Source organism: Hemibagrus wyckioides, linkage group LG11 (genome assembly GCF_019097595.1).
Source record: "Hemibagrus wyckioides isolate EC202008001 linkage group LG11, SWU_Hwy_1.0, whole genome shotgun sequence".
NCBI lineage: Eukaryota > Metazoa > Chordata > Actinopteri > Siluriformes > Bagridae > Hemibagrus > Hemibagrus wyckioides.
The window spans coordinates 20,947,077-20,960,076 of NC_080720.1; the positions used below are offsets into that span (position 1 = coordinate 20,947,077).

At 40.0% G+C, this 13,000-nt stretch overlaps 1 protein-coding gene across 2 annotated transcripts in view; it reads left to right on the forward strand.

Moving 5' to 3' along the window:
* The window catches only part of cacna2d2a (calcium channel, voltage-dependent, alpha 2/delta subunit 2a), a 208,772-nt gene that overhangs the window by 186,699 nt on the left and 9,073 nt on the right, over positions 1–13,000 (forward strand). Inside the window, exons 21-29 of one of the 2 annotated variants that reach the window (XM_058404248.1) lie at positions 745–806; positions 1,795–1,871; positions 3,042–3,056; positions 8,216–8,276; positions 10,461–10,558; positions 11,231–11,321; positions 11,473–11,535; positions 11,671–11,774; positions 12,218–12,316. In XM_058404248.1, the coding sequence (XP_058260231.1) occupies positions 745–806; positions 1,795–1,871; positions 3,042–3,056; positions 8,216–8,276; positions 10,461–10,558; positions 11,231–11,321; positions 11,473–11,535; positions 11,671–11,774; positions 12,218–12,316 (670 nt within the window). The remainder of the gene's footprint in view (positions 1–744; positions 807–1,794; positions 1,872–3,041; positions 3,057–8,215; positions 8,277–10,460; positions 10,559–11,230; positions 11,322–11,472; positions 11,536–11,670; positions 11,775–12,217; positions 12,317–13,000) is intronic. The other variant, XM_058404249.1, reaches the window with a different exon arrangement.

Consider the following 13,000-nt stretch of genomic DNA (forward strand, 5'->3'; position numbering starts at 1 on the left):
TTTTTTGCAATCAAGAGATTGGTACTAAATTTGTTACCCAAGGTGCACACCAGCATCCTCAATGTGTTGGTGCTGCTTTTCCTCACTTACAATTAAGTGGAGTCTTTTGCAAGGAGTGTAAAAGTTTTTGAGTGCTTTTTAGCACATTGAATCCTCATCTTTCAGTTCCTGGGCAAGTATTGGAAAGAAGATAATTGAGACATAGCAGCTTCCTTTTATAGTCTGCACACTTGAGCTGATGCTTATGACGTGACGACTTTGCTAATAGTACTCAGCTAGGAAATGCGCATGTAGGAATAGTTCACCTGTTTAGAAGGAAACTGTTAGTCCAGTATGTAAGAAAGGAGAACAGTACATACTGGCCAAGATGTGCAAAAATTGTGAAGAAAACATCAGATATCAAATCATGTAAAACTGCGAAAAAAGATTTGACTTGGAAAAGAAATACATTTTATTTGTAATATATATAATATATAATTATATTTATACTTTATATTATATCTAATATATTTAAAATATAATTGATTTTCACATGAAAAGGTTTAATTGAAATACATTATATTTAAAAAATTATACTTGGTATTTTTTAACTCAAACAATATGCATGTTTATCAGTATCAGTTCATACTCAAGGCTTCAGTATCAGAAAAGAAAAAGGGGGATCATGCCACGTCTAATTATAAGTAATGTCGTACGGCATGGTTCTGTATGAGGACTTTTGAAATGCCGTTTTCTTTCCTATAGCGTTACATTGACCAGGTTACAAGGACTTACACATGGGCACCAGTTGATGGCACAGACTACAGGTAAGGACAAACACTTATTAGCTGGTGTGCTCAATAACACATAATCATTATCCTCACCATCATCGTGTCAGTCCACTTCTTCGAGGACATCTTAGCTTGTTCGTTTTACAACAAAGTTTCTCAGCATGACACGTAAGAATGAAAAACTGTCCAAAGCCAGCCACAACAGGAAAAAATCTAAAACATTATTTTATCAGAAAGGGATTTATATGTACTTAGGGACAAGACATTATGGGTTTGTTCTTGAGCTCAGTACATATAGGGTTACCCCAGGTTCTTAAGTTTCCTCCCTAAAAACACACTATAAGGTATATTATCTATGCTAGGTGTGAATGAGTGTGTAAAGGCACATGTGTGATAGACTGGCATCCCATCTAGTTTGTGTTTCTACCAAACAGCTCTAGTTCACTACAGCCCTGACTAGGATAAAGGAAGATGAATGAGAAAATTAGCATAAACTAGGCAACTAGTTTGACTCTTTCAATCTGTGTACCTTAGTAAACGCTGGTGAATTTGCTGAAAAGCATGACACACAAGAGAAAAGTGTGTGCACTGATATGTAAGCAAGTGAAAACATCCTGAATATCAGCAACGTTTTTTATGATGAGGTTATTTTGGAATCAAATAGAAGATAAATCAACCTGTTTTAAATGCTTTTTTTTAGCTTTACGTGTTTTATTCTACTGGGAGATCATGTTGCTTCTTAATAGAAATAAATGCTTGACATTAGGAACTGTATCTGATAAAAAAAAAACAAAAAAAAAAACAAGCTCATTACAAGCTTGAAATGAGTAATAAATAGGTTTAAAAATCTTACTTTTCAGTGGCAGTATAACAGTATAACTATTGTGAATAAAGTGCAGATAAATGTAGATAAAAAATGCAGATAAAAAAATTCATATTTTGTGCAATTTTGTGTAATATATGCTGTGGAAAAATCCAGTCCGTAAAGTCAGTCTTTATTGTGATTGTGTCTCTTGTTCCGCAGTCTGGGTTTGGTGCTTCCCACATACAGCGAGAACCACATCCGCGCCAACCTCAGTGATCAGATCCTGCAGGTCCAGTGTAAGTATTAAAAAACCCAAGACGGCCCCGAGTCTGTCTTTCCCCTCTCCTTCAGGTGAATCCCCTCTTCTCTTAACCCTCCTAACCCCACCCAGCCAGGTGATCTAGCAGCATCAGCACGACCAGCCCAAACATGGATTCCCGAAAAAATGTCCACGGACTGTCTGCTTCACTCTCTTCCTCTCCATAGACATTGGGGCGGGACAAAAAAGAATGGAAATATTCTTCTGTCGTCCCCCTCCTCTCCCCCTTCCACCTTTATCATACTCCCCCCTTTTTCCTGTCCTCATGCTGTTCTGTATTGAGGGGATTTTTCTTTCCCCACAGGGTTGAAAAGAAAAACCCCTTGCCAAAAAAATGACAGAAAGGTGAAAGCTGTGGGTTTTATTGTGTTACTGTGTTAAGTTGAAAATAATGGTGACCATTATTTTTCTTTTGCTCTCGCCTCTTCTCTATCATGATGATGATTCTGAAGCACTTTAACAGCTTTATATTATTTGTATGGGATGTGTGAAAAGAAACTTTTCACTTCCCCTGATTTTCATTTCTGTGTTTTTTTTTTTTTTTTCAGTTTTGTTTTATGATTTATATTTTTTTCTTTTTTCCTGATGTCTGGGAATGCTCAGTGTAGTTTGTTTTCTGTAATCAGCTTTGGAATCATTTATGCAACAAAACATAATGCTCCATGATGAGCATTTGTTCAGCATTGGAGATGGAGATTTTTTTTATGGGTCTCTCTTACTTCTCTCATTATTTCTCTCTTTCTTTTCTCTCTCTCTCTCTCTCTCTCTCTCTCTCTTTCTCTGTCACTTGACCCAGTTGCTCCTCTCCTCCTTCAGCATATACTCGTACGTGTTTCAAATTTTGTTTCTATTGTTACATCAGTCATGACTGTGGCAGTGTGTTCTGAAATGTCTTTGTGTAAATTTCGGCCATGTTGTTTGCCGGAGTTTGATGTTTGCTCTTTTTTTTTTTTTTTTTAGTTTTTTTCGTTCAGTTTCATGTTCATTTCTTTTATTTGACTCACTTGATTTTCCTTCTTCTTAAAAAAAACAATATTTTTATTCAAACAGTAATTGAATAAAATATTGTCTGTGATCCCCCCTCCTCTCCTACCCAATTCCCCCTGTTTCTTTTCTTGCTCACTCCTTCTCTGACGGATCCGCACAGTAAAAGACACCACGGGCAAGTATACTCCATATTGGTCCACCTCCTCCTCCTCCCTTATTCCCCTGTACCCTCGTCCCCTTGTTCTCTTGTCCTCACCCCCTGCTGACACCCACCTTCACCTGTTACAGCCTGCTTGCCTCCTCTGTTCCCCTGCTGGCCTTGCCAAAAGACTACTCTTTCTCTTTCTCTTCCTCAACCTCACTTTCCACTCACCCACCCTCCTGCTACAGCACGCACACATCTCTCTCACTCAACTCTTGTTCATTCTTTCACTCCTTCTTCTCTTTCACTCTCTCTCTTTCTCTGGCTAAACCATATTCAGATCTCTGTCACTTGCATCCTGAAAATAAGTAAATAAAATGTTCTGCACATATCACAAAAAACCTTGTATTTCACCACCCCCTGGGGCATTTCTGTCTTTCTATCTCTCCTGTTTTACTCTCTCTCTCTCTCTCTCTCTCTCTCTCTCTCTCTCTCTCTCTATCCTTTACTGTGTTATTCCTGCCCTGAATTTCGCAAAGTCCCTGAATTTACTCTGAATTCCCCTGGTTCAAGAAAAGCAGTAAGAATAGGTGAAAGTGTCTATTTGACTGACTTGATTCTTGTAGATTTTTTTCCTCAGGTGTTGTGTTGTTTAACAGGCTTTTATATGATCAGCTGAGAGCTTTTCTAATTCTGAATAGTTCGGTTAAAGTCTATGCCAGATAGCACATGCACATCTAGCATTGTTGCCAGTTGTTGTTAACGCATTCTTAATTCTGTTTTTTATCCTTCTAGACAAGACAGAATATTGTAGTGTGTTAGTGTGTCTTGTGTTCTAGTATCTAAACAACCCCCCAAAAATGTAGGATGAGGCTGATTAAAAGAAAGATTAATTAAATTATCACCAAGGGGGGCGCTGTCTTACATGACTGATTAGATTCGATCACATTATATACCCCTGGATGGTTAATTGTAGCAGATGAAATAAAAGTCATGCCGAAATCTTTTCAATTATCAAGAGACATCGTCAACATCTTTGAGACATACACTGCGCACATAACACTAAAAGTGAAAATATGAACTGGATTTTTAAATAGGGCTAGCATTTTAGCAGATTATAGTAATGTTTGAAGCTCTATAGTTCTCTATAGTAAAATACCTTCTTATCTTTGGAAAAAGTTTAGATTATATTTTATAACTTGTCCCGAGTGGGTGAAGGAGGGGAAAGAGGAGGCGTGAGGCAGACAAGGTTAACTCCACACAGTGAGTTTTATTTTCACAATTCAGCTTTTTAGCTTTTAGTTTACACACACACACGCGGCTCAGCTCTCTCCTTGCTCTGCTCTCTCCTCCCTTTTATTCCTTCCTGCGTTCACTGCATGAGAGAGCACATCACTAGAGCAATTATTCGCAGGTGCATAAACCTTGCCATTTTCTCCCGCTGGCTCCATCCACCATTCACAGGCGCCTGTCTACATCTATGCTTCCACATACCCCCACTGCCCAACTCCAGGGAGCCGCCTGGCCTGCAGTTGACTTCCCCCCTGCCTTCAGTGGAACAGGAAGTCTGCCACAGCCGTCTGTGCACCCAGCCTGTGGACCACCTGATAGTTAAAAGGCTGTAGAGCTAGAAACTGAAAAGGTGATCCAGGCATTGGCATCCTTCATGCGGTGAAGCAGGGAGTGAGCCAAACTGTGTGTGAGGACTGACCATTTGATGGCCAGGCATTCCTTTTCATTTGTGCTGTATTTAGTTTCTTTTAGTGGAAGCTTACAACTAATATACAGCATGGGGTGCTCCTCCCCCCTTCATGACTGGGTACAGCACAGCCTTCAGCCCCTGTCTGTCTGCAAAATAGAGAGAATTCAGGCGAATGTAACAACAGTCCACTACAGAGTGCAGCCTTTACCTTAGTGAATGCCTACTAGCATGGCTCCATCCACTGGAACAGGTCTGGTGCTCCCTTTTTAATGAGATCAGTCAGCACACAGGTGACGTCTGAATAGTTAGGTATAAACCAGCAATAATAACCAGCCAGCTCCAAGAACTGTGTCACCCCTTTTTTTGATCTTGGGCCTTGGGCAGGCCACAGTTGCTGAGGTTTTTATTAATTTGCGGCCACACCTGCCCATGACCCATGTGAAAACCAGATACCCTGCTTCCACCCATCCAATTGCTTACTTTTTTGGATTTAGCATGATTCCAACCTGTATGAGTGACCTACAGGGTGTGTCAATGTGGTGTTCTCTGATGTTATTACGGTCAGGGAGAAGCAAGAAAACATTAGAAAACCCTTTATGCAACTTTGCAACCTCTATTAGTTGGGACGGTGAGGGGTGGTCTCCACAAGGGACCAGAGTGCATGAATGGAATGGTTTTAATTTTAGCTAATTCCAGCTCCTCCCTCTCAGGAATCACCATTGCCAATGCCACAGGGACCACTTCCCTCCATGGTTTAGAAGGTTGAGGTGGTAAATTTGCCGTGCTTTACCTATATCCTTTCACTTAACCTTATAGTTGACCTCCCTGACTCTCCATGTGACTTCAAAGGGCCCTGGCCACTTTGTGAATAATTTGGAGCTTGTTGTGGGTTGTAAAACAAGTACATTATCTCCTGGTGTGAACTCATGTAGCTAGGCACCCCATCATACAGCCGGGCCTAAAGTTCTTGTGCCTGCCGCAAATTCTCCATCAACAGGTGACCCAGTCTGTAGAGTTTGGCACTCAGGTTCAAAACATGTTTAGTTTTATTCTTACTCCTCTCTATTTCCTATCACAAGACCTAGCATGCTGCGAGGTCTACGCCCATAGGGTAACCCAGATGGGGAAAATCCTGTGAAGGTTTGCAGGACCTCTCACACCGCAAACAGTAGGGGTTCCAGCCACTTATCCCAATTCCATGCATCCTTTGTGAACGAAAAATTATTTAATGACTAATAATTTTTACATAGGGCCTCAGACAGGATCAGTTTCAGGATCATGACTCGGGAGATTATATGGAAGAGTGCCTCTGGCATGCTACATGCTGAGATCATGCACTGTGGCATAGCTTCCAGATGTCATGTTGCATAGTCCACCAGAACTAATATAAACCGATATTCCGGTGCTGACTGCTCTAATGGCTTGACGAGGTCCAACCCAATTGTTTCGAAGGGGACCTGGATTAGCAGTAATGGCACAATGGCACATTTGGGGTGGCTTGCAGATTCACCAGCTGGCATTCTCAACATGCCACACACCACTTGTGAACATCGTCGTGAAAGCCCAGCCAATAACAGTGGGCCATTAGATGTTTCAGTGTTTTTTGTGACCCAAGTAACCAGCCATCAGATTACAGTGACCGCCTGGAAAAGCATTTCCTGTGCAGCTCTTTCTGACCAACACTTGGGTTGTTTCTTCTTTAGTTTAAGTGTCCTGTGTCACTCAGTTAAGGCTATCTTTAATAACACAATAATACAGGTAAGAGAGTGCAAAATCAGGCTGGAGGCACTGACCATCAATTACTCTCACTTGGTTATTAGAATGTCGGAGCATCTCGTCATGTGTCTGCTTCATGGGAAAATCCCACAAGAGAGATTTCCTGGAGCAAGGGAGGGATGGGGACCTATTCTCCCTCTGAGCTCCTTTGATGTAGCACTGACGTTGACACAACCAGGCAGCATCTCTCCCTCCATCTTGGATGTGTCCAGTTTCTCTGCAGCTCCAGCAGTTCAGCTCAGGCCTCACTCCTACCTCTGGCTGGCCAGTTTCCTGCACTTGTGGGAAAGAGGAAGTGTACACAGGATTGGAGGAGAGGTGAAATGTTGATGTTGGGTGGTATGGAGGTCAGCAAGGGATTTCAAAAGCTCAGCCAGTGGTGAGGGCTCTATGACAGTGTAGCTTCCTCAAAGATCCCAGGTTTTGGCACCAGTATAACGTGCCCTGAGTGGCTGAGGGAGGGGAGTGAGGATGCTTGAGGCAGACAAGGTTTATTCCATACAGTGAGTTTTATTTGCACAGTTCAGCTTTTCAGTTTTTTATTTCACACCCACACATTGACACACATGGCTCTGTGCATTCAGCTCTCTCTTCACTGCGCTCTCTCTCCTCCCTTTTATTCCTCCCTGTGTTTACTGCATAAGAGAGCACATGATTAGAGCAATTACTCTAAACCTCACAAACCGGCACTCGACCACGCCTTCTCTTCCACATATTTATTGTAGTGTTTAAAGTAGTAACACAGCCAAAATAGCTCATATTTTTCTTATTTAAGTAAACGAAAGCAGGTTTTCCTTCAAGTCCGTTTGTCTTGTGTTGGTGCTGGAGCGTGACCGCTCCTGGTTTGTTTGTCATCCTACTGTGACACCTCCCCTCACCCCTTCCCCCATGTTTCCATCAGCTTGACTCCTTTGCCCCTATATCACCCCTCAGACTGGCACGGCAATGGATCACCCACTCCCTCAGAAATTCCAATCTGGATGTGCATGGCATTGTGCTTGGGATACTACCTGGGCACTTCTGTAATCACAACTAATAAGAGACTTAAGAATGCAGTCGTAGCTTGCAGGAGATTTCACTCATTGTCAACTTTTATTAGCAAGACAGAGCACTTTCAGTGTTAACAGGTGGAACATGTTGCCCTGTTTCTCACCTTTTCACAATGCAGTGCACATCCTTCGATTGTGTCCCAGACAACGTCATTCCACCGTGCCAGTCTGAGGAGTGAACACCTCCATCAGGACCCCCGCCTCACCCACCTTCCTGCAAAATAGTTGGCCATGTTGATGCCTGCTTACAAAAGAACACAAATGAAATACTCCCCATTTTGAGGGCATTGCGTCAGAGAACTCGTTTCATTCAGCGCTGAACGTTTGAGCCAGTTCTCTGACATGCAAAAGCATCAGCAAACAAACTGAAAATTGGCATGCAATTTGTGCTTTCTCCACAAAACACACAAAAAAAGTTTGCCTGCGAAACTGCAGTGCTGTCTTTTGACGGCCAGTGATAGGACTTTATATTGAGGCACCATATTGGCTAACACTGGTCTTTCCCCCGTGATTCCTCGGTGTTGCTATGGTAACGTAAACCCCCCCACCACTGCGTCCCTGCACCCGTTGAAGAGCAGCTGCTGTTTTTTCTCTCTCCCAGACTCTCCTCCCTGCTCACTAAGCTTGCTGCCTCCCTGGATAATCTTGCCCCCTTTCTGTTGCAGATTTTGAATCTCTGCTGCCACAAACTTTTGAGTCAGAGGGACATGTGTTGATAGCCCCAAGGTAGTTCTGCGTAATTGCTTGAGCCCACCGTGATTGATATGTCCATGTTTTATCTGTAAATGACATATACCATCTCCTTTATGTCGTCGAGGTGTCTAGTAACCAGTAGTAGCAGTCATCATTCAGAGTGTGTGTTTGAGTGTGTGTGTGTCTGCGTGTATACATTGTGTTCCAGGTGTGTGCTGTTGTGTTTTTTATTCTATAATGTCTGTCTCTCTCTTTCTCAAGTGTTGGAGATTATAAATTAAGTAACATATAAGAGCTTAATTTTCCCTGGTCCTGTAATCCTAATGCTCTCACAACTTCAACTACCTTTCTGTTTCTTCATCGCATGGGAAAGACAATGGCATTTATTCATCAGAGCTGCATGGAAACAAGCACAGATTTGGATGTGCGATATGATGTATGAACAAATCTGAGTCTGATTCATGAAACGACATCAAAATGAGTGTTGATCTGAGTGCCACGAGGATGCAAGCTCCTTTAGATCATGTGCATTAGGCACACCCCTTGATATACAACTCATTTACATGCATCACATCATATGATACAGACAAGTAAATTAAATCATTTAGCAGACTATATGGAGTTAGAGGCGATTTTGTCATAAACATGGGAATGCACTCCTTTAAAGAGACCAGGGATTCCTCTTGTTAAAGACCAGGTAGAGAAAATGGTCTTTCATCCTCACCAAACTATTTATAACTCGTTTTTTTATTACATTTAGAATCATTTAGATTTAATTGAAGATTCAATGAAATACAGTAGAGCCAAGCTCTCATTCAGAACCGGTAAACAAATCCTTATTTCATATCTACGGAACACAGAAAAAAATGAATCAAGCACTGAACGTCAGGCTACCAAATGAATATATTTGCATCTGACCCACTTTAGTCTTGTATCCAGGTCAAAGCTTCATGGTGTCTCTTGTTCACAAATGAACCTATTACCAAAATGAAGGAACAATGAATTGATGAAGTTGCACATATGCTAATTCTCTCAAATGTATAAATTACATGTAAACACTAAGTGGATAGCACATTTGCCTTGCACCTTCAGGGTTGTAGGTTCAGATCCTGCCTTTTGCCCTTTCAAGAAAATGGATGGATTTGGACAATAAACTGCATTAGCTATATCTGTGTCTTAGGTTCCATGTGCACAATTGTATTGTTATAAGCACAGTTATTTTCTAGTTTTATTGTTACTCCTTAATAGGGGTGCGATGATTAGGCGAAGATGATCACTAAGATAATTAGTTTAGATCAGTGCATTGATGTATAAGGCAAAGATAGAACTGTTATCTATGACAACAATTATTATAGATCTTTCATTATAAAAGATTATTATGAATAAAAGGATAATCAATATAGTTTATATTTGTGAACTGATGTGTAAATTGCCCGTACCTCAGATACTTAAAATAATTCTTCTCTATGTCATCATCATTCACGATTAAGAGTATTCCTACCCCAGAGTCGAAACAAAGTTGGTCAGAGGCTTCTAATTCGGATCTTATCATATCATAGCAGATTTAGTGGTATTGTGAAACATCAAATTATTGCCTTGTGAATCTAAATCATATTGTGCGGAAGCCTGAGGTTTGCACACCCGCTACTTACTTACACTACTCTACCTACTACAGGCTACTTGCGATATTTACTGATCATACCGGTGTTCATATTGATTATTTGACAGCAAGTCGATCGTTTTCAGGTTGTTAGGTGGCCTGAATTTGATTGTACAGGAAGACAAATCATTAATAAGGTCATTAATAGTAACAAGATCATTAATAAGGACACCGTCAGTGGAATTAGCATACACTTGTTTTATGATCAGATTAGTGACTTTGATGAATACGGGCCATTGTTTTATGTGATGTTCTCATTTTCCAAAATAGGTTTGGCTGTTGCATGTTGCAGCACTTTGCTGAGCCATTGCATTTTTGGTGCATGTTTTTTGTGCCTGCCCATGTATTGATTGTTTTCCAGGGTGTGTTGTCTTTAAGTGAATACAGTGTATAGCCATGTATTTGGATTAAACATGTTTTTCAAAGTCAAAATATATATTTATTCAGCTGCTGGCATGCACTGTAACAGTGTGATGATTGTAACAATCCTCTGTGTGTTGGTGGTAGAGGTAGGAGTGTGTGTATTGTGACTATTAAACAATGCATCTACTTCTTAGGGAATACTGCAAAGAGCTGGAGCTTTCTAGCAACAACACAGAGTTCCTGCACACCTTCATTGCTCTGATGGAGAAAGTCACTCCAGATTCCAAACAATGTGAGGCTTGTGAAGAAATTCTACTCTTGCACTGAATACCATGATGTATTGACTAATGACAAAATCTTTCATAATAACCATTCTTGACTGAATCTTGACTGAATCCTTAAAATACTTGTATAGATCAGCTATTCTCACACTTTTTGCAGCCAGGAACCAGGAAAAATCAATTCTACAGATGCACTCTGAACATAATCCTACATAGATCCATAATCTATGATGTAAATGTGGATAATAATAATTTGTTTTTTCTGAAAACAGAGCACATTAAGTCCATGTAGACCTATTTTATAAACTTGTTTGAGTTACTGAGGTTTTGATTAAACTTGTTCAGTCCAAGTGATCAATCAAATAATTATAATATATATGATATATATAATAAATATGAAATAACTTTGGATGATACTGTGTTGTGACCCCTGGATGCATTTTTAAACCAATGGTGTACATCATGTTATTTTGGGGAACTTTAATGCCAGCAGTATCCTTTGTAACATACCTGTTATAACAATGAAAAGACAAATTTCTTGGAAAAGATTTAATAATAAATGACTATACAGGTGGACCACTAGATAGACTGCATCAAATAGTTAGATTAAAGCATCTTTTTGTTGTTTCCCTGACATTAATCAGTTCCCAGCAGTATTAATCAACCTTTCATGTGACTTGAAGGTGACAACTTCCTGCTGCATAACCTGATCCTGGACACGGGCATTATCAGACAGTTGGTGGAGAAAGTGTGGAAAACGAAGGACCTCAACACGTTAGTGCAATTCAGCTACATATCCTGACACAACTATATATCTAATAGGACTAGTCAGAGGCCAGTCACTCAAAATAACACATTTGCTGTAAGGTACAGTTTGTGCTACACTGTTGTGTGTGTCTGTGTGCATTCTTTCCTTGTCCTCTAGGCATGGATTTTTGGCCGTTTTTGCAGCTACAGACGGAGGCATCACTCGTATTTTTCCCAATAAGTGAGTCTGATTAACTGTGTAATTACAGGTTAAAATGCTTCTCATTCTCATTTAAGCAAAATATAGCATGTTAGGTATAAGAGTACATTTTAGGGATTTATTCTAAAAAGGATTTTGAATGTGTGTGTGTGTCAGAGCTGCTGAGACTTGGGAGGAGGATCCAGAGCCATTTAATGCCAGTTATTATCGCCGCAGTCTGGACAACAAGGGCTACATCTTTAGAGCACCCTATCGTAGCCGTGAGTAAACACGCAGAAACACATTTAGCGCACACACTCACACACTGAGAAATGTTTTTACTTTCTCAAAAAATTGGTGTAAATTATATCCTAAGGAAGCTTAATCATATAAAAAAAGGCTTAATGGATGTAAAGATTCAGTGCACTCCTTTCAATATTTAGGGAATAGCTGCACTACTTAAAACTGCATGTTTTGGATAAAAGTTGAAAGACACACACAACTGAAACAGTCCAAGCATCGACGTATCCGTAAAGTCAGATCATTTTTATTATTATATAAAATTCATGTTATGTGACCATCTGAGTGATGGCTGCTTTGACTGCATCATCAGATCGTCAATGACATATTCCACTGAAACAAATGCATCGTTTAATTTCTGAATATTTTTTACTTATTTGCTTATTTATTTATTTGTTTGTTTTTATCTATTTATTTTCTCCAGCAAATGCAATCTTCCAGGATCAAGAGAATGACACAGTTGGCATCCTGGTCAGTACAGCAGTGGACATTACAGTGGGGTCCAGAAACATCAAGCCAGCTGGTAATTTCATCACCTTCATCTTCCAGTTTAGAAAATATATTATGTTACTAACTTGGAATATTTCTTCAGCACAAAATGAACCATCAACCACTGTGTGCACTTGGTGAAAATGTTGTGTTCATTTCAAACATAAAAATGTTTTGGTTTGTATCATAAATGTATTAACTTTAACCCGTATGAATTTAAAGTAGGCAGAATAAAATCCAAGCTTGCTGTTGAGGCATCACAATAAAATCAATAAAAAAAAAAAAGTTAATAGAATTCATTTGACAGATATTGCTTTCCTAGTGGAAAGATGGTACAAGTTTAGAAGTTTGCATTTCTTTGCATATGTGACACAATCAGATATCAGGGTTGGATTCCAAAAGTGCCAGTATACAATAACAGATAACTCCAAAGCAGTTGTTTATGAAAGGAGCATGCTATTCGAAAGCCATGTGACCACAACACTTTGTTTTTAACATACTATAAAGGTTTAGGAGCTGCCTTTATTACAAGGCAGTAATATTGTGGGGAATGTACATTGTGTGTAGCATCTGTTTCATAACACTATTGTGTAGATGGACACAACGAAGGAACTTTGTGACATATCATTAAACATGTCGTGTAAAGCGCATTTCCATCCAAGTGTTATAAGACGAACCTGGTGATAAAGCAAGATCTATAATTATGATGTTTGGCGGC